Here is an 18,982-nt window from a genome sequence, read left to right as displayed (position 1 = left end):
TTCAGCACTTTCTGTGCTTTGATTTGTATTTGATACTGAAACCCTTTAAACTTTAAAGGAACTGATCCAATATCGAAGGCTATGAATATCTATTAGACAAATTCAGCTAGTCTAGTCTGAAGATGCCCGAGAATTTTACAACATTTGCTCAACCATAGTGGTTTAAGTACAGAACACAGTACTTTCAATTAGGAGGTTTTGGGTTCATACCCCATCAGAGGTGAGATTGTCTTCCAGCGTTCTTAATTCACACTGATGTGATAACAAATATAAATTAATACAAGAAAGTAATCTGGAAACTTATAGTACTATCTCTTGGTCCCAAATAGGGGGCTACATGTTAAAGACAGAAAATAAATATGAAACTAATGAAATTATGCAGGGGAATATAGTGCAATGCAGGTGAAATCAGCACTTGTACCCTTATATTGTCATATTGAGTAGAACTAGGCCTTATTCTCTTAACATAAAACTCTATTCAGGTCTTTAAACAGCTTTAAGTTTTACTACTTCAACAAAGAAGTAGTAGTAGTAGTGCAGGCTCTCCTTATATGCCAAAATGAACATCAAATCTGATCCACAAACTTATGTACCTAGATAAATGGCAAAATGCTCTTTCCGTCTCTAGATATATTTGTATCTGTAGGTCAAACCTATCAAAGTAAAACAATGTGTGTGCTATTAAACTGAAACAGTGTGTGCATGTGTGGGTGAGTGTTTGCGTGTATGTGTGTGCATGTTTTTGTTTTGTTTGATTTTTTTTTTTGGAATTTTTTTTTGGGGGGGGAGGTGTAGCTTTTTTATTGCACCAACACTGTAAAGGTTATATTTTGCGACTTTTCAGTTTAACTGGTGGAGAAAGACCTCAGGGTGTGTGTATTGAAGAGTGTGTGTTTTTTTGTTTATTTAGCCATGCCAACAAAAAACATTATAAGCTGAAATTATTTTCTGTTTTGTATTTATACAGCATTGTAGTCATACCTGTTACAAACATTCTCTTTCTCAGTGTTTCGTAAATAAGGTGCCGTGAAGAATAACATTCCATATGTCATCACACACACAGCTTGTTCAGTTGGTTTACAGCCTTCATCTAATCACAAAACAAAATTTATAACAACAATGAAATATCATTATAACTTCATGTAAAATGTTGGAATATAAAAGTTAATATTTAAATGAATATTTTCTTCATATTAAAAAACACGAGACTTGAAAAGGTCATCAAAATACCTAAAATTATGCCTTGCACTTTAAATTAAATTAATCACCAGATGTAACTCTATTTGGCATTAGAAGTTCAGCAAATCACATTCATATCGTTCAGCATGAAACAACCAATAAAGAAAACTTGACATAAAAAAGTTAGGCAATAGCTCATTTTGTATTTAATTTTGTCAGAACAAATAATTTTGGCTACCCACAGGTTGTATCTGAAGCATGTACTTCAGGAAGCATATTTGCTGAAAAAGTCATAATTGCAAATGTACAATTTGCACACAATTTTTACAAACAGGGAAAATGAAAAAATCTTACCAGCTGGAATTGTCTCCTCTGCAAAAAAATAAAAAGAAAAGAGAATTATTATTTTGATACAAATCTCTGTAAGGGAGACATTTAACATAAAAAATCTGTTTTAAGGCTAAAAAAATTTGAGGGATGAAGCTGTTTATTTAAATAGAAATCTCTAAAATGGAGAGTATCAATGAAGTATGTCAAAAGTCTGGTAACTGCTTGCTCCTGAAGAAAGTTTTAGTGATAAACTTTAGCTTATTACATTAATTTCTATATAATTTTGAAATGTGTTTACTTATTAATGAGCTTAGATCATTTGGTTTGTTAAATCCTTAAACTGCTGAATATTTGTAATAAATTTGCTCAGCTTTGATTATAAAATAGTGCATTTAATGTCTAAGGGATTTCAATATAAAATTACAAAAAATGAGATGCCAACAGTATAGAGCCTTGTCAGACTGCACACTGGCTTGTTCTATAGTTCTATAGAGGTGGCAAAGGTTTATTGTTTCCAGAAAGCTAAGTTAAGGGTTAATAATGCTTAAAAGGTTACACACCTGGTTCCCGGCATGTTTCATTGATATGTTTCAGTTGTTTTATATGTGCTCCCATCATGTAGCTATCAAGGGAAGATTCAGGCTCAGTATCCATCACACATTGTAGTAACTTCTCCATACTTGTACAGTAATCTGTCAGTGTGAACTGTTGACCAAAATTTGAGATTTTGAAACAGCAAGAATTTTTCAGACACAAAGAGCTAACTAAAATGCTAAAAACAAGAAGACTATTGCAGAAAAGTTACACTGATTAACCAATTTAGTGACATTTTTCTAACTGAATAATAAGATAATCAATTGCTTTCAAATTAACCTCTCAAACATTAAATAATGTTCTTACAAACATTTTATTTTACAACAAAAAAAATGCAAAATGAATCAAAATCTTTTTTTTTCCTTTTTTCTTTGGGGGGGGGGGGGGGGTTTATATTTTACTTTCATAATCATCTAAACATGGCTCCTTTGCTCCAAAAGTAGCAGGAACTTTGACTTTCCAGACTTAGATAAGGGCCTTGTCCCATTAAAATTAAAATCCCAGCAAATATTCCTAGCACTGTGATTTGGAAATATTCAGATTTTCAAAAAAAAAACCCATAGCATTGCCCCTTGAATGTGAGGGGACAGAAAAAAATATAAAAAGATAGGCTTAATCCCCCCACTATCCCAAGCCCTTCCCCAGGGATGGGAGGGCTGTGGTTACAATTTACTGGTGCATTTTTGATACACAAATGAAGATACTTCAGCAATTCAATTTTGACAGTACTTACATCGGTAAAGAATGATTCAATACAATCCTGCCAGGGTTGATACTGTACATCTGCATCAGCTAAGTCACAGCCTGTACCCCTCTTAAAGCTAGCCTTCACAACTGTGAATGGTAATGCCAAGCAACCATTGTTATCTGCCAATATTGGATCCCATACATCAGGAACATCACTGCAAATGAAAATCTCTCAGTAATACTTCTTGAACAGATTTAGCCTTGCTTGAAACAAAAATATGGATTTGCAGTTCAATTACCTAAGTTTTCATATGAGTGGTTTAGGTGAGATTTATCACTTTTGAGAGTAATGTTTTAATAATGAAAATGGGCCGTCAATGCAGTCAGCTAAATTTACACGGCACCCGAGCCATGTATTTTAAAAAACCCTGCTACTATGATGCACACTTGTGTGGTTTAATGCTTGTTTTCTCCTCCATTAATGTATATCCGTGAGCACAGTTGTGATTCAAGAAAACACAAGATTTTATAATTGGAAAACTTACAAAATATGTTCAAACATCAAAGTAACATTTAATATATCTAAATACATTTTGGATAAAATGTACAGCAGTATATCTTTTTACCTTTTAAGTCACATTAATAAAAATATTCATTTATATTATTCAAGGAGAACCAATAACATTCTGAAAGATCGGTCAAAAATATTTGAAGCACCATCTTTAAATTCTTAATAAACTATTGCTATTATCATCTATAATTCATCATTAACAGTAAAAAAATATATTTTTGTAATAATAAAGCATTCTACACTTACGCGCATTTACTAGCTGGGTCAAAACCATCCAGGAGAGATGTTTGACTCTTCATAGCAGCTTCACTAAGTTTACATTCCGACCACTCATATTCACTAGCATACATATCAATATCAGCTTCAATAGTTGAATCATTATCACAATCATTAAGTGCCTCTACTTCCAATAACACTGCAGTCTTTTCTGCTGAGTCATTACAATTCTTTACATGGTAATTCACACAGGCCTCTTGATTTCTGTTCCTCCTGTAAAAAATATGAAACAATTTTTTTCAGTGAGATTTAAACCTGGCAAAATATTGTCAGATACCTACTCCATCTGTTAAATGACAATAAAACAAAATTAAGAGATATAAGTTGTAGAAATGGTAGATATTCATTATAGGAAACATTATCATTTACTACATGTATTATCAAAATATAGAGTAAGAGAAATTAGAGTCGGGATGAAACTGTCAGACTGAATTCACTGTCAGTCAAATCTATAAGTTAAGATGCTACAAACAATGTTGTACAAGTACAGTACAAACAGATAAAATATAACATTAAATATATTGCAGTATAGTGTCCTGATCTTTTAATTTTCCTATGCTCATACACACATCTAAGGCCAGGCATTTGCTTGGTCAGAAACCAGCATAGAATTTATATTGACCAATGAAATTCTAGAGAATTGATAGTGAGTTTATAATCTCCAGGCCAGTTTTTTCAACATCTGAGGTTTACCTTTTTCTTATCTGACACTTATCCTACTTGTGGAATGGACTATTCTTGCATAGCAGACTGGCGTTTCCGTGAGTTTTACCCATGCAGGAAATTTCATCTGGCATGGGGGGTGCCAGATGAGTCGCGTGCCAAACAACAACGTCATTTTAGCGCCATTTATGAATGAACTGCGTTAAAATGACGTCGTTTTAGAAGGGAAATATGTCTTAGGATGACGTCATTTCGCCGTTGTTATTTAAATTGTAAGTTCATACGCTAATGTAAGAAAATGGTTATGGATGAAATGACTTTAATTTCCATGAACATATATCATATTGAGGTAAACCATTTTAAATATGAAATAATATGGCAGAATATGCAAGAAAAAATATCTTTCATATGTTTGCGGTTCGGATCGGAATATCCGTCCCTCGGGAACCCGCCCATGGGCGGTAACTCGGCAAGCCTCGTTACCGCCCAATGGGCGGGTCCCCTCGGGACGGATATTCCGGTCCGGACCGCAACATATGACAGATATTATTAGTCTTGGTTTCAATTTTGAAATAATAAACTATGCAGCAAGCACCAAAAACTTGTTCTGACTGCACTGATGTGCAAGCGCACATGGTTGCAATGTGCTTTACCAGTAGAATAATTATCACATATTATCGCATACCCGTGTGATTTTGGGACTCCATAAAAATGCTATTGATTGTATGGGCATATATTTTAACATGACATCATTTGCTTTATGCACTGTTAAATTTAGTATGGAACCTACACTCATCCAATATCCTCTATATATCACACAGTCACATAACTATACAGCCTCTAGATAGTTAACCCATATCTCTGTACTGGTATATTCTTTGTATGACACAGCAAAGACAAAACAAAGAAATGAATATACAGGCTCACATGTTGGCAATAATTGGCTCTATACCAGTAGAATAGTCAGTAACATGATTTTAGTTATCAATTAGCAATTTATGTGACATAACAAGACAAAACAAAGCAGAACTAAACAAAATAAAAGACCAGTCCTACTTACAAGCATCTTGTATCAGCATCATCTGTCGGTAGGTTAGCAAAAGTAGCAGCACATTGTTGAGCTGCCTCTAAGTCACACTCAGGTTCAACACGGGCTTTATTTATCACGTTTGTAATGTCATCAACGCAAGATTCATTTGAAACAATCACTCGGACACTCTTCAAAAAACTTCTCAGGGCTAAAATTTTATCATTGTCACATTCCGCTAATTTTTTACTAACGCACTCCAGTGACTTCATGACATGACTGAAAATAACAAATATTTTAAATATATAACATGTGAAAGCACAATCACCTTTTTCTGATCAGATTACATATGTAAAATTAATGAAAGACCATAATTCTGTCAAAAAATGATTACATCGCAAAATCCTGAAAATATGACCCGTGGCACTTGGTGCAACGTTCATTTGACCACAGTACTGTGCAAATGTGGTTAAAATTTGGGAGCTCAACAAAAAAAGAATTTTTTTAACCTAGATAAAAATGACATTTTTGACAAGCAAAGAAAATTAGAAATCTCGAAAGTTAATTTAGTAAACTTAGAGAAATAAGAAAAATTTATTTTGTAATTTGTCATAGGGTACTAAACAACCTAATGAATATCATGTTGCAAAACACAATCAAAAGATATGATATTTTTAAAGCCAGACGTAATATGAAACTTAACAAAATTATAGAACAAATTTAATTTTTCTACAATATGGGTCAAAAGAATACAATTTCAAGGCCTTAAAACATTGCAAATGATTTCAATATTCTTATTTATAGGTATGAAATGCATTATGCTGAAACATTTGAATAAAACATTTTGTTTTCAAATCATTATTTACACTTTTGCATTACTTTAATTAATATTTTCTATGTTATGAATAGTCACTGCATTAAAGCATGAACTCACATGCATTTCGGCTGCGAAGATTTTAAGACAGGTACAATTGGCTTAAAACATTTCTCCCAATAACAAACAGTCTCCTCCTCTTTTTCATCTAACTCCTCCTTTTCTCCTTTCTTTTGCTCCTCCTCATCATCTTGCTCCTCCTCCATGTCTACGATTGGCTGAGGACAAGACATATATGAAATGTCTGCAAAGCTTTTAGAAACTGTGTCGATTCTTTCTGTCATCTCAATGGAGCAATTTGCTTTGTATTCCATTACTTTACGACCCCTTTGACTCCTTCATACTGAAATCATTTCATATATTAGAGTTGATTATCATGTTAACAAACATAAAGAACTTCATAAATTAGTAGTATAAACTAGCTGCAGTTCATTAAATAGACATATAAGATAAGTTCAGGCAAACAGACAGGGTAAATACCAAATGCCGTGTTTAGATTTATAAATGCAGTCAGAAGAAAACTATTTAAGAAAAACAAAAACTCTGTCCTGCTCTTCACATGTTAAATATTTTTCTGAAGTAATTATCATGTCTTTTGCTCTATAGAAGGCCTCTCTGTACGCATCTCTGTACGCATGTCTCCGTGTGCAACATAAAATCTTTATTGTTTTTGTGTTGCTTGTTGTTGTTCATCACAGATATCATAAGACAACTAGAGAAACTCCCATTTCAGGGAAAGTTTTGTCAAATACTGTAAATTCATTTTATTGCGTGGGCATGAAGTTTTGTTGTTTTGTCACAAAAGACATTTTGGTGGTTTCTTAAATTTTTTCAAAAAAAGACTACAAACAATGTAATGATTCTACAGCTGATGAAATTAAATTTGTTGGATTTGAAATTCATGGATTGAGATACCCATGAAAACCACAAAAAATAGTGTCCCACAAATAATAATGTTTTTAAAGTAAATAAGAAATTATAATATTTACTCGCAGAATTCCATGTAATCATTCACATGACTAAAAGGCATGAAAAATATCTCCGTAACAATAGTTTTGGCGAGCATTCCTACATCCTTATACATGCAGCTATCGACCTCATTTACTGTAAAAGAAAGAAGAATATTGCTAAACTGTCACTGTGTTGAAGCTGTGAAAAGACAATTATGTAACACTCATTCAATGAATATAATTATAATCCGCACACTGCTGAAACAGAAAGTGATTAGCCCTTGATACCAGTATAAAGCCAAGCCAGCATGGAAATTTCAGCTGTTGCCTGTTTGGTTGTTCAATAAAGCAAAGCCAGCCTGTGCATCCAATAAAGCAACTGTCACATGTTTACTTGTTCAAATAAATATTTCTTTATTGTTTGGCAATGTCATACAATACAAGATCTAAATATATCCCAGAAGACAGCTGTATATACACCACAGTTTAAAAACCTGTTAATGACATGGATATATTCAATCAAAAATATATTTTTAGGATAGCTATGGTTTAGTTGTAAAAATTACTGCCACTCATCATTGGGATCATGGGTTTAAGTCCTACTTTGGGTTCACAGCCAAGTTTATTTATATGACAACACTACTTTACAGATTAATTTCAGGAAGAAGACTTGAGAAAAAGGTTCTTAAAAAAGGTTGAAACTTTCATCACAAGGAAGTGCAATCAATAATGTTTAAACTACAATGCACCTTCAACTGTTTACTTCTTAAACAAATTAATCTTCAACAACGATAAAACATTACCATCAGGAATAACAATGTCACGTTTCTTTCTCAATGGAAGCTGGGTATCATCTTCAGTGTATTCTTCTTCTTTATTACAGAGATCACTCGTGCATGAGTAAACGCATTTCAATGTGTTTCCAGAACCTTTACATTCTTTCATCCTTGCGTCTGCTGATGTTGGGGTGATGCATTTCTTTGTTATTGATGTCTCATTACCTTTTCTCATAATGTCCGTAAGGCAAGCCTGTAAGAACAAAATAGGGAGTAGGTTTTCGTTATTATCAGCAATTAGCCAGTTTGAAAGAATATTTTGAATATTTACTTATTTCATTATCATATAGGCCTTAGCCTGGTGAATTTAAGTAATGGATTTACATTGTTTTGAATATGGAACTGTCCATAGTTCAACAGTTTTTATTTTGATAAAAAAAACAACTTTTCACAAACTTGTTTGAGCCTGGTGCCAAAAAGCAATGCTGGTAAACCGGACTTGGGGGTAAAGATATTCATTTTCGTCATGATTATTAAATGATTAATTTTTCTTTTATTGATCATTCATAAATCATAAATCAATGTTTCTGTGATTACCTTAATCATTATTTAATTAATTAATGTTAAAAATGTCATTAATCATGTCATTTTACAATTACTTTTTAATTTTTTTAATGGATAAACTGTTGTCCAGAAAAATATTACTTGACTAAATCTTTTTGTTATATTCTTAAAAATTTAAGGAGGACATGAGCATACTATATGTTAGAGGCAAAATGTAAGACTTTTACTTAAAATCTTGTATACCTTTCAACCTACCTATGAACAGCAATTTTAAATTTTTGTACAGTTATGATCAGCAGTGAATATTTACCTGTTTATTGAATGGACAAGTTTCAGTGTTTTCATTACATGCATCATTGTTGTCTGCTTTGTGACAGGTGTAACAGCTTATAGCAGTGACCTTCTCTGGTACCTCTGTCAAATACATAATCAAGCATAATGAATCAAAAGTCAAAATAATATTATAAAAAAAGTTGTTAATAATTTGGATCAGTATTGAAATGTAAAACATGCACTGATCATATAATATGAAATAATAAAAACAAAACTTTACATGCATTTAGTTTAAACATATTTCATTTTACAAATTTACAAGCATGTATTATTTTACATCACAATATAATAATTTATTATATGGATATGGATCGGAAAACAAGCATAACACTTATATGTACATAATAATTTGCTTCATATTAAAAACCTTTTTAACTTATCACGCTAAATATCATAAACTGATTTCAATCTGGACAAAACCATTCATTGTTTTTAGCAATAAAAATTCAAAACAAGTATCAACTAAATTGGGAACAGTTCAGACAGTGATCAGACGGCACCAATGTGTTCGTAGATTTTTGTCTGCATTGGTCACATGGATAGAATCTGTAGCCATCATCAAGGAAGGGGTTAATTAACTCACAATAAATATCTAAAAGTAAAATACAAATTTTCATTTCAGGTTGTTTTTTTTCCACAAGAAATGAGGGTAAGGTGAAACACAAAACCAACATTAAGTTGGTGTAATGTATTTCTTATATACTATTCTACTATTCTCCACCATACAAGGTCCTCAACAGGTATATAAGATGTACTTAAAACAGCAAATAGTGCATTTTTGAGTATTTAACTTACATTATATATAGATTTTTTTAACAGTTTGCAGTGTTTAAACATCAACCACAGACCTTCAACAAAAACATTTGACCTTACTCACAAATCTCCCACACAAGCCAGCTGGAGTTTTATCTAGAAAAAAAAATCTCATTAAATATCTAATAACTCACCATTTTCTTTCACATCCTTGCACAAATCTTGATGTAACTTGCTAGCAATGTGAACCATTTTGTCTGCAATACCTCTAACAGGAAGATTCTTAATGAGGTAAATACATTTCCGGAAAGTTCCGGCTGCTGTACACATCTCTTCGTTCTTCCCCAGTGGAATAAATTCTGCCGCCAGACCAGTGATGAAAGTTTGCAAGTATGCCTCGACGCACTCTTGAACTGGTTTTAACTGGTTATCTTGTTGTTCTGGGAGTGTAATATCACACTTTATATCAGCATCCTCCAAGTATTGAACTATCATTTCAAAATGAGACTTGATCTGCGACATTTGGAACAGATTACAACTTTTGGTTTTCTCCACAATACAGTCTCGCACAGATTCCAGGTCTCTGAAATACATTAAAACAAATTGTACAATTAAAGTGACATCCTTGATTGATAAACATCTTACAAAATACTCAGTAAGATTCTAAGTTGTACATTTATTTTAGACTTACTTTCAAATTTGGCGAAAATGATAAACATGATCAAAGTTCTTCATTGGTGTTTAACTTTTTAAAACTTATTTTTACTATACAAAAGCATTACAAATGTTTACATAAAACAATGAACAAAAGATATTTCAGTCAACTTACACACAATGCTGTTGTTCAGCATTTTCAGGATCTATTTCCATAAAACATTCCTGTTTAATGTCCTTAAAAGAGTAGCACATTTCCATCTCAGTCACCTCCCCATTTTCTTCTTGCTCCTCCTCTTCAATACACACTGTCCAATCAAATCCAAGCATTTTCATGGTATCATTCATCAGCTCCTCCCTCTTACCTTCAAGGTAGCACCATTTCAAGGTCATTTGTAGCTGTTCTTTTACAGTTTTGAAAAATCTGAATACAATGAGAACACAAGAAATAGTAAAGTAAAATTATAATAAATTTATGAATGCAAGTTTAAGTGTTTGTGTTTACTTTTCAAAGTTTCTAAGCTTTTGGACCTAAGTGGAGTTCCTTGATAGTAAAAGAACTTTTTTTGCAAATAATGTTGATATCACTGTCAGGTCATTTTTCTGGAACTAACCCGTACTGATGTCATATGAGGATACATAGTAGTACTTTCTTCATTATGTTTTATGTTCAACAACACAGTGTAGGTCATATTGTGACTTCCAAGCTTTAAAGGTGGAGGAAGGCACAAATGGGCACCTAAGTAGAACCACAGACGTTCCATATTACATGTAGCTAGCTCGATAGCTTTCTCACATGAAAGAATCCAAAGACGCTTGCATGGCTGGAACCTACAGTGGTCATAGGCAAGTGGTTTGAAGTCAAATACCTTAACCACTCGGCCACAGACGCCCCATATAGTAGTATTTGTCTCAATGGGTAACCAACTTAACATTGCAATTACTATCATTTGAAAATTACAAGAATAAAAAAGAATGTTTTACCTGCACTGATGATCCACTAGCGATCCTACTAGACCTGATAGTTGATGTTTCCAGACACCTGTCTTCATTACTAGCGTTTCATTCACCTTTGAACAAACTTCAAGCATTTTTTCTTCTGAAATTTTATCAAAACATTTTTAACTACTAAAACAATCACAAAACATGGCTTATGAACAACAAAATTTCTAACCCATAGTCTTCCAGATAAATCTATGTTTTTTTAATTCAGAAATATCATTGTGCATCATTTTTAAGAGAAACACTGTTATGGAAGCGAAAAAGTAGGAAAATTGTATAATCATTTTAAAGTTTATGTGCATAATAGTTAATTTAAGCTTTTTAGTTACCGGTAAACATTAGCACTTAATTTAAGTCTTAAAATACATACATCACAGTTAAATGTAATAATCTTCACATTATCATTCATTAGCTTCACAAAAGTGAACATTCATCCTGTTTTCAAGTTTGTGGGGCAGGGCTGAAGGGGAATAACCGAGGAAATATGTTGCCATAGAAAATAAATTATTTTACCTCCGACACATTTATCTAGACAGTCCATTTGTGAATTAAATCTGTTTTTGTTTCCACCACAACCACTAAAATGGAACTCCTCACACATTTCAGATTCAGCATCGAAGCTCCATGATGGAATTTCTAAATTACAGAACCCTTCTTGTTTCCCAACCTGTTCACAAACCGGCATACCTAAAGATAAAACAAAGAACATAAAAGAACATATTGATTTTAAACATATTTTTTAACAGTATGTTTCTTGTATTTTAACCCATTACTTTGTGAGCATTTTGTGAAAAATGGCTGTTTTCATTGAAAAGTCTCCCATTACAAGTTCAAATTACTATAATACTATAAAAACTGCTTCAACACTAATCAAACTTGGCACAAATGTTGACTGGACCATTGCCCTTTCAACAACATGCTCAGGCTTAAATTTTCTTTTACCATGGCAACGAGGGGACATCTCAAAATTGCCAAAAATCACTATTTTGCGTTGATTTTTTCCATCAAAATTGATTTCAAAAAGCTGCAACTTCTCAATGGATTGAATTAGAGTCAGACACTTTTCAATGTTGGTTACACGTTACCTTATGATCAATCTGGGGTCATTCATAGCCTCTCACAAGTCCAAAATTTTCTTGGCGATGAGGGGGACTCCGCCCCCCTTCAAACCCCCAAACAGAAAAGTTGCCACTTTTTTTAACAACATTTCTCAAACAAAAACAGGTGTTGGGGGCCTAAATTAGGCATTTTTTCAGCGTGTATATCGCGTAATGGGTTAAGGGACAAATTACAGAATTGTCAAATGATAAAATGCTCAAATCTACAATTGTCAAAATGAAAACGTTTTTATAAAGATCCCTTGAGGTTATGAAGTAATGATTATCTGTTCTTTATTCAATAAGAATTTAAGATTTTAAAACCTTCAAAAATAATATGATGGTTTTACAAATGCCCATCAAAGAAAAAATTAAATGCCTTTTTTCTCTCTTTTATTCTAAGTAGAAATAATACTGTCATTAACTTTAGTGAAAACGTTTAATTTTATCAAAAGAAAGAAACTTGCTTGCCCAAATTCAAAGTTCCTAATAGAATCTAGATTACAGCTGTAAGAAGGAAGTGATTTGAATTCAGATACCTTCATCACTCCATCAAAAAAAACAAAAAAACAACCTATGTCTTACATGTAGAAGGAAATAAACCATCAGAATAGATGATTTATGAGAATGCATTTAGAAATGAAAATGTGTGACAGTGAGTGCTCAAATTGGTTTAGTTTTGTTCTACCATACAGTATTAAATCATAGTAAAAGATAAAAACATATTACAAAAGGCATAAACATACATGTAAATATATGTGCTAATAATTCCAATATGATATAAAAGTTTTACTCAACAAAAAACTTACAGCTTATTCTACATTCTTGTAATTCCATAAAGTTATTCTTGTTTCCACCACAACCTGTGTAGTTGAATTTCTCACATTTGGATGTATCTTTGTTGAAGAAATAACGTCCCACCATTTTCTCCTTATCACAATTCTCTTCAGTACCAACATCAACCTCCATTTCACATGGTTTTTCTAAAGATAAATAGTCATTTCATATGGTTAATCTAATAGTACAGTCACTTCACTTGGTTTATCTAAATTAGTGCTGTCATTTCACATGGTTAAATCTAAATAGTAGTGTCATTTGACATGGTTAATCTAAATAGTACTATCATTTCACATGGTTTATCTAGTCACATGGTTTATCAAGAGATACATAGTCATTTCACTGGTTAATCTAAATAGTATTGTCATTTCACAGCGTTTTCCTAAATACACAGTCATTTTCATAAGTTAACCTCACGAACACAGTCATTTCACATTATTTCACAAAGCTAAGGGTAACTATTGCTAAGCTGTAAAACTTCAAGGGAAGTAACTGTGTACATCTCCGATTAAAGGGCTGCAACTGTGCAGCAATTGAATAGCATATATGTACATGTATCCACATAAAATTAAGAAGATTAACAAGCCATTACATTGTCACCTTAGTGCAGTAGCAGTTTAACTCCTATTAAATTATAATAGGAGTTAATACATTACTGCACGAAGGTGATTATATAATAAATAAAGAAAGGTTTTATAATTATGTTACCAACAAATAACAAGCAAAGTATTTTTCCTAAATAACATCTTGTCAGTTTATTTTGTTTGTGGGAATACAAATAAACTTGGTTACTTACCATCATCTTCACACATGGAGGTAACATCTTTACCATCCAATATAAACTGAGCATGGCATCCATTACAGTAGTTATCTCTGAATTACAAGAAATGAAACAGTATTTTAAAATGATTTACACATTGTTCAATAAATATCAAACTATCCCCATACCCATGACTTACTCTTTCGAGTAAATTAATTGTATTGTAAGTATTTTTTATCACAGGTAAAAAAACAAACAAAACTCAGCTGTCTACATTTATTGGTTTGTTAATGGAAGACAAAGTTTTGTGTTGCGTATTAGTGTTTAGATATAGATAGGGATAGAACTCCGACTCAGACACACTGACTGACAAGGAACTGATTGCTTGCTTTTGTTCCCTTAACAGATTATTTTTTCATTTATATAGAAAAACTGACATTATTACAGATATAGAGAAACTGACATTATTACAGATATAGAGAAACTGACATTATTACAGATATAGAGAAACTGACATTATTACAGATATAGAGAAACTGACATTATTACAGATATAGAGAAACTGACATTATTACAGATATAGAGAAACTGACATTATTGAACAGCTAACGGAAAGACTCATTCAGACCCCATATCTCATAAATATACTTACACACATTCAACATCTGGTATGTTTGAACATTTCGTCACGCTGCATGGACTTGCAAAACACTTAACAGGTTCTGAACCATCTTTACACAGTGCTAAAAATAGAGATGAAATTGGATATCGCTAAACAGTTAAATTTATAAAAAAAATATATAAAAATATATTTACCTTCTTGACAACAGAGTACTTATGAAAAGATATCAAATTCAACCATTTGCTTGCTGAATTTCTTGAATAGATTTGTCAAACTTTCAAAACATTTGAAATTCTTGAACTATTAATATATTTTCATAGTATTTTATTTCTATGTGCTTATTCATTTGGGGGCTAATTACCTGGTTCAAAGTCTACTGGTTCCAGGCACCGGCCTGGGCCACATCCTGCCTCACAACATTTCTTGGTACCAGAACATTCACTATCATAGTCACACTCAAACTGACATATCCCTATTTCTCCCTCTACTTTAGGTGGACAGAAACCATCCTTCTCTGAAAGTTCATTCAACATATAACTAATTTAGAGCAAGTTTTACAGTAATTTTCAGAAGTCTCAGAAAAATTTTCATAATAAAAAATCTGAAATTGCCTTTGAGTAAGATAGACTTATTTATATGTACTTTAATCTATGATGAAATACTTAAAAAGTTGATAATTCTGTATAAGGCAGTGTAATTTTCAAATTTTTTAAGATGTTTTGTTTTCTTCCAATAATTTTTCATTGATATATAACTTTTAAATAGCTATAATATATACATGTAAATAAAACTAAAATGGCTATTGCTTTGAAAGCCTGACTTCTTCAAAAAGACTTTACTTGTATTTCTAAAGACCTGAACAGCTCCTTTTTTTCTTCTTTTTTTGATGGGGTTGGGTAAGGTGAAGAGTCCTAAACAAAACTATTTTCTTCTTTTGTTTACTACATGTATAGCATAAACAACTTGGGGTAGGGTGGAGATTACTAAACAAAATTTTTTTTTCCTTTTTTTTAATACATGTATAGCATAAACAACTTACTTTTCTTAGGATCTTCTGATACAGGATCAACACATATGCCACCACCACATGAATTTTTACAACATTTCTTCACACCTTCACAGTCAGAATCGGCATCACATTCAGTCATACAAACACCAAATTCCAGCACCTTGTCAGGGAGAGGACAAAAACCATCCTTGTCTGTAAATATCATAAAAAATATTGTAATAATTTCTTCCAATATTAGGCTTCCAGTCAAATGAACAATGTTAAGATCATGCAGAAACTTTCAAGCTTAACAAGAAGATGGATAAACTTAATTCCTCTATGAATAGCAATGTTTCATATCTTAGTAGAATCAAACATATCTCGTAAATTGTCAGGATAGTTTTCTATCTTGAAAGAATTCAATATGGCTGAAATTATTCAAACCAAAAGTGGTGACTGGTAAGTTAATGATTCAGCAACCTTAAAACATTTCTATCAAATAAATATAAAATGGTTTTAAGCTGAGCTGACCTTAAATATTGTGAAATATACTTACGTACTCAAAGAAGAAATAAATCAAAGAGCTTATTCAAGTGTAAAGAAAGCCCTTTCATAAAGACATGACTTGCATTAATGTATAGTAACTATAGTGCTATGCACACAGACATCTTTCTATCATTCCATTTCTCCAAGTACAACTTTTCCCTTGCCCTACCCAAATTCAAAAACATAAATGTTTCTCTAACCACAAATGCTAACGCACTAGCAATTAAAACCTCACCTTTAGCAGGTACAGTATCATCATCATTATCTGGTTTGTTTTCCAGTTCAAAACATAATGCCCCACAGTCGTAGTCGCAGCAAGAAAATCCTTCCTTACATAATCCCTCATTATCAGCACAGGTTCCCTCTGTACAGGTGTCCAGGATTTTGTCGGACAACGACTCATATTTTGGACAACCAGCCTCTGAAAAAAAACAAGAGCACCACATGCCCTGTTAATGCTGGTCTGGTAAGAGAAATGAATATCAATAACAAATTTTGACAAAAATTTTAAGTTAAAAAGGGGGATAACTCTTAAGAATATAGTTTTCACAATAATGCCCCTTGTTTAACAAATGCACCTTGTTATGATAAGTAAAAATTCCAAGTTTGGTGTTGATATCTTTTAACATGAGAATAATGGGCTACATTAAAGTTTTTGCACAATGACAACAACAACAGCAAAGATAAAGATGACACAGCAATCATAGTAGCATGACTTTTCTTTGAAACAGATGAGCTAAAAAACATAGGTTGATGTAATTGTTCATATACAAAACAAAAGCACCACAATAATAAAGCAATATAGTCTCAAATCCAAATTTGATTGAGGAAATAGATAACAATGATTGTCCAGTTAAGGAAGCAGCCTTAATTAATCGGACAATGTTTGGTTAAAAAAAAAATATCACATTGAAATGAAAACATTTTATCAGAATATCATGTAGAAAACATAATATCAAACATATAAGAATTTAACATCCGATCCACATGTGTGCAATTGTATAGTGGTAATCATAGATTCTTCAATGTGACATGTGACAGTTTTTCAACATTTTGTGAAAAGCAGTACATGTATATGATTCCATACATTATAGTTAGTGAGTTAACAATTACAATATCTGTACTGTATGCATATACAAGAAATGTCGCTGGTTATCATAAAATAAACCACTTTAAAGCAATGAAATGTAAAATTTGTCTTACCTTTACAGGTACCGCTGATTCTGGAGTGAGCTACGGCCATATTTAATTTTACATATGCATGTTCCTCGGCTGAACATTTGTCCCAGTCTATGCTCATTGATATATCATATGCAGATTTAACTTGCCTGAAAGCAGTTCTCATATATAATATTTTAAATCTCTAAAAATGCAGGCAGAAAAATTAACACACTAAAAGTCGTTTCAAAGCAAAATGATGTGAGAGCAAATGAAAATTAAAGTCATAAATATTCTTATTTTCTAACTATAAATTAATAAGATAATAATGAATTTACACAATAGCTTAATAGTGAATTTGATAGCAACAATAAGAAAAAAGTTATTGGAAAATTATGCAAAAATCAATAAGCAAAATAACTAAAAATATTCATGGTACGGGACACAAACAACATTTGTAACTCTTACTTGCAAACTTGATCTACATCAATATAGGGATTCATGATAGACTGTAGCGACAAGACTGTGTTTCCACCACAATGGCACGAGCGTTCCCTAGCTAGGCAGTGGGTCCAAGCGCGAGACTGTCTGAGACGGCGGTTGAGCATTATGAACATTTGTGATTCTTCTTTACTCAAACAATTCTTATCTATTGTGCTGATACAGTCCAAGGATTGTGACAGTAATCTGTTACAAAATAAAAGAAAATGTGAATAGTATTTCATCATATTTATTATTGATCTGTACAAAAGTATAATACTAGTAAATAATGATGTTGCACAAGGGAGAGTGAAAGAGAGTTTTTAAATTAATGCTTTATATTTAAATAAGGCTGAGAATTAACACTTAAAATTAACTTTCAATTCAGTTCTGAGCATCTTTCTTTAATATTTCAGTGTACCCCCGGATTAGCTGGGAAAATCCAAAATATACTTATTTTCGGAGTAAGTCTATTATTAATTGTGTAGTAAACAAGTTTATAAGGTTGTCCCTATGTGACTTATAAATACAAGAAAACCAAAGATGGGGAAAAGTTGCAATGGCATTTCAAGTGGAAGTTAAACTGAAAACTATACCTGCAATCCATGTGGCCAGCTTTTACAAGACCAGAGGACAGCGATAATGCACAGTAAGCGTTGGAAAAAACATTACATTTCGGTTGTTCTGCAAGTATAAATAAATATATGAAATTTCATAAAAATGAAAAGGTACATTAAATGTGTTTATTTGGTAGACATAAATAGATAGTTTCTATAATTCATAACACATAACATTACATATCTCTTTTTACTTTGTCTAACTTGCAAAGATTTATTTGATTTTTTCCTGGTTATCTGGTCTACATTGACAAGTAGTACTTTATAACCTATAATTCATTGATTGATCAAAGTTACCAAACTATAAAAGGTCCTAGCATGAAACTCTGTGAACAATTTATAAAAGAAGAAGCTGGATGAATAAAGAAGTATCCACTGACCACCTGATATGTAATTACATACCTGGACTATCATCTGTTTCATTAGTTAGTGGCCCTCTGTTACAAAGTGGCGTGGAGCAACATGTTTTCTTCCTGCCATCTTCCATTCCACAATCTTCCTCCTTTTTAACACAACCCTTAAATATGGTAGCAATTTCACCATTTTCCTTCAACTTCTCCGATGTTATACATTGCTGAAATAAAGATGAATCTGATACATAAAAGAATGTATATATCTTCATTAGGCTATCTTTCTGTTATAAA

At 32.3% G+C, this 18,982-nt stretch overlaps 2 protein-coding genes across 2 annotated transcripts in view; both read right to left on the bottom strand.

The window, feature by feature from the left end:
* The window catches only part of LOC132753460 (uncharacterized), an 83,223-nt gene extending 75,917 nt beyond the window's left edge, over positions 1-7,306 (bottom strand). The window contains exons 1-8 of the mRNA XM_060743942.1: positions 7,191-7,306; positions 6,262-6,544; positions 5,361-5,606; positions 3,608-3,850; positions 2,837-3,005; positions 2,070-2,214; positions 1,534-1,551; positions 982-1,090 (exon numbers count right to left, since the gene is read on the bottom strand). Coding sequence (XP_060599925.1) covers positions 982-1,090; positions 1,534-1,551; positions 2,070-2,214; positions 2,837-3,005; positions 3,608-3,850; positions 5,361-5,606; positions 6,262-6,515 — 1,184 coding nt within the window. The 5' untranslated portion in view covers positions 6,516-6,544; positions 7,191-7,306. The remainder of the gene's footprint in view (positions 1-981; positions 1,091-1,533; positions 1,552-2,069; positions 2,215-2,836; positions 3,006-3,607; positions 3,851-5,360; positions 5,607-6,261; positions 6,545-7,190) is intronic.
* Positions 7,187-18,982, bottom strand: part of LOC132753459 (uncharacterized) — an 80,144-nt gene continuing 68,348 nt past the window's right edge. The window contains exons 37-53 of the mRNA XM_060743941.1: positions 18,741-18,912; positions 18,318-18,405; positions 17,710-17,928; positions 17,287-17,411; positions 16,319-16,504; positions 15,589-15,750; positions 14,911-15,063; positions 14,580-14,670; positions 13,964-14,040; positions 13,140-13,313; positions 11,747-11,920; positions 11,216-11,330; positions 10,407-10,655; positions 9,772-10,160; positions 8,802-8,905; positions 7,955-8,180; positions 7,187-7,305 (exon numbers count right to left, since the gene is read on the bottom strand). Coding sequence (XP_060599924.1) covers positions 7,187-7,305; positions 7,955-8,180; positions 8,802-8,905; positions 9,772-10,160; positions 10,407-10,655; positions 11,216-11,330; positions 11,747-11,920; positions 13,140-13,313; positions 13,964-14,040; positions 14,580-14,670; positions 14,911-15,063; positions 15,589-15,750; positions 16,319-16,504; positions 17,287-17,411; positions 17,710-17,928; positions 18,318-18,405; positions 18,741-18,912 — 2,823 coding nt within the window. The remainder of the gene's footprint in view (positions 7,306-7,954; positions 8,181-8,801; positions 8,906-9,771; positions 10,161-10,406; positions 10,656-11,215; positions 11,331-11,746; positions 11,921-13,139; positions 13,314-13,963; positions 14,041-14,579; positions 14,671-14,910; positions 15,064-15,588; positions 15,751-16,318; positions 16,505-17,286; positions 17,412-17,709; positions 17,929-18,317; positions 18,406-18,740; positions 18,913-18,982) is intronic.

This window comes from Ruditapes philippinarum, unplaced genomic scaffold (assembly GCF_026571515.1).
Source record: "Ruditapes philippinarum isolate M1 unplaced genomic scaffold, ASM2657151v2 ctg4252_1_1_1_1, whole genome shotgun sequence".
NCBI lineage: Eukaryota > Metazoa > Mollusca > Bivalvia > Venerida > Veneridae > Ruditapes > Ruditapes philippinarum.
This window is presented reverse-complemented; position numbering and strand designations above follow the sequence as displayed.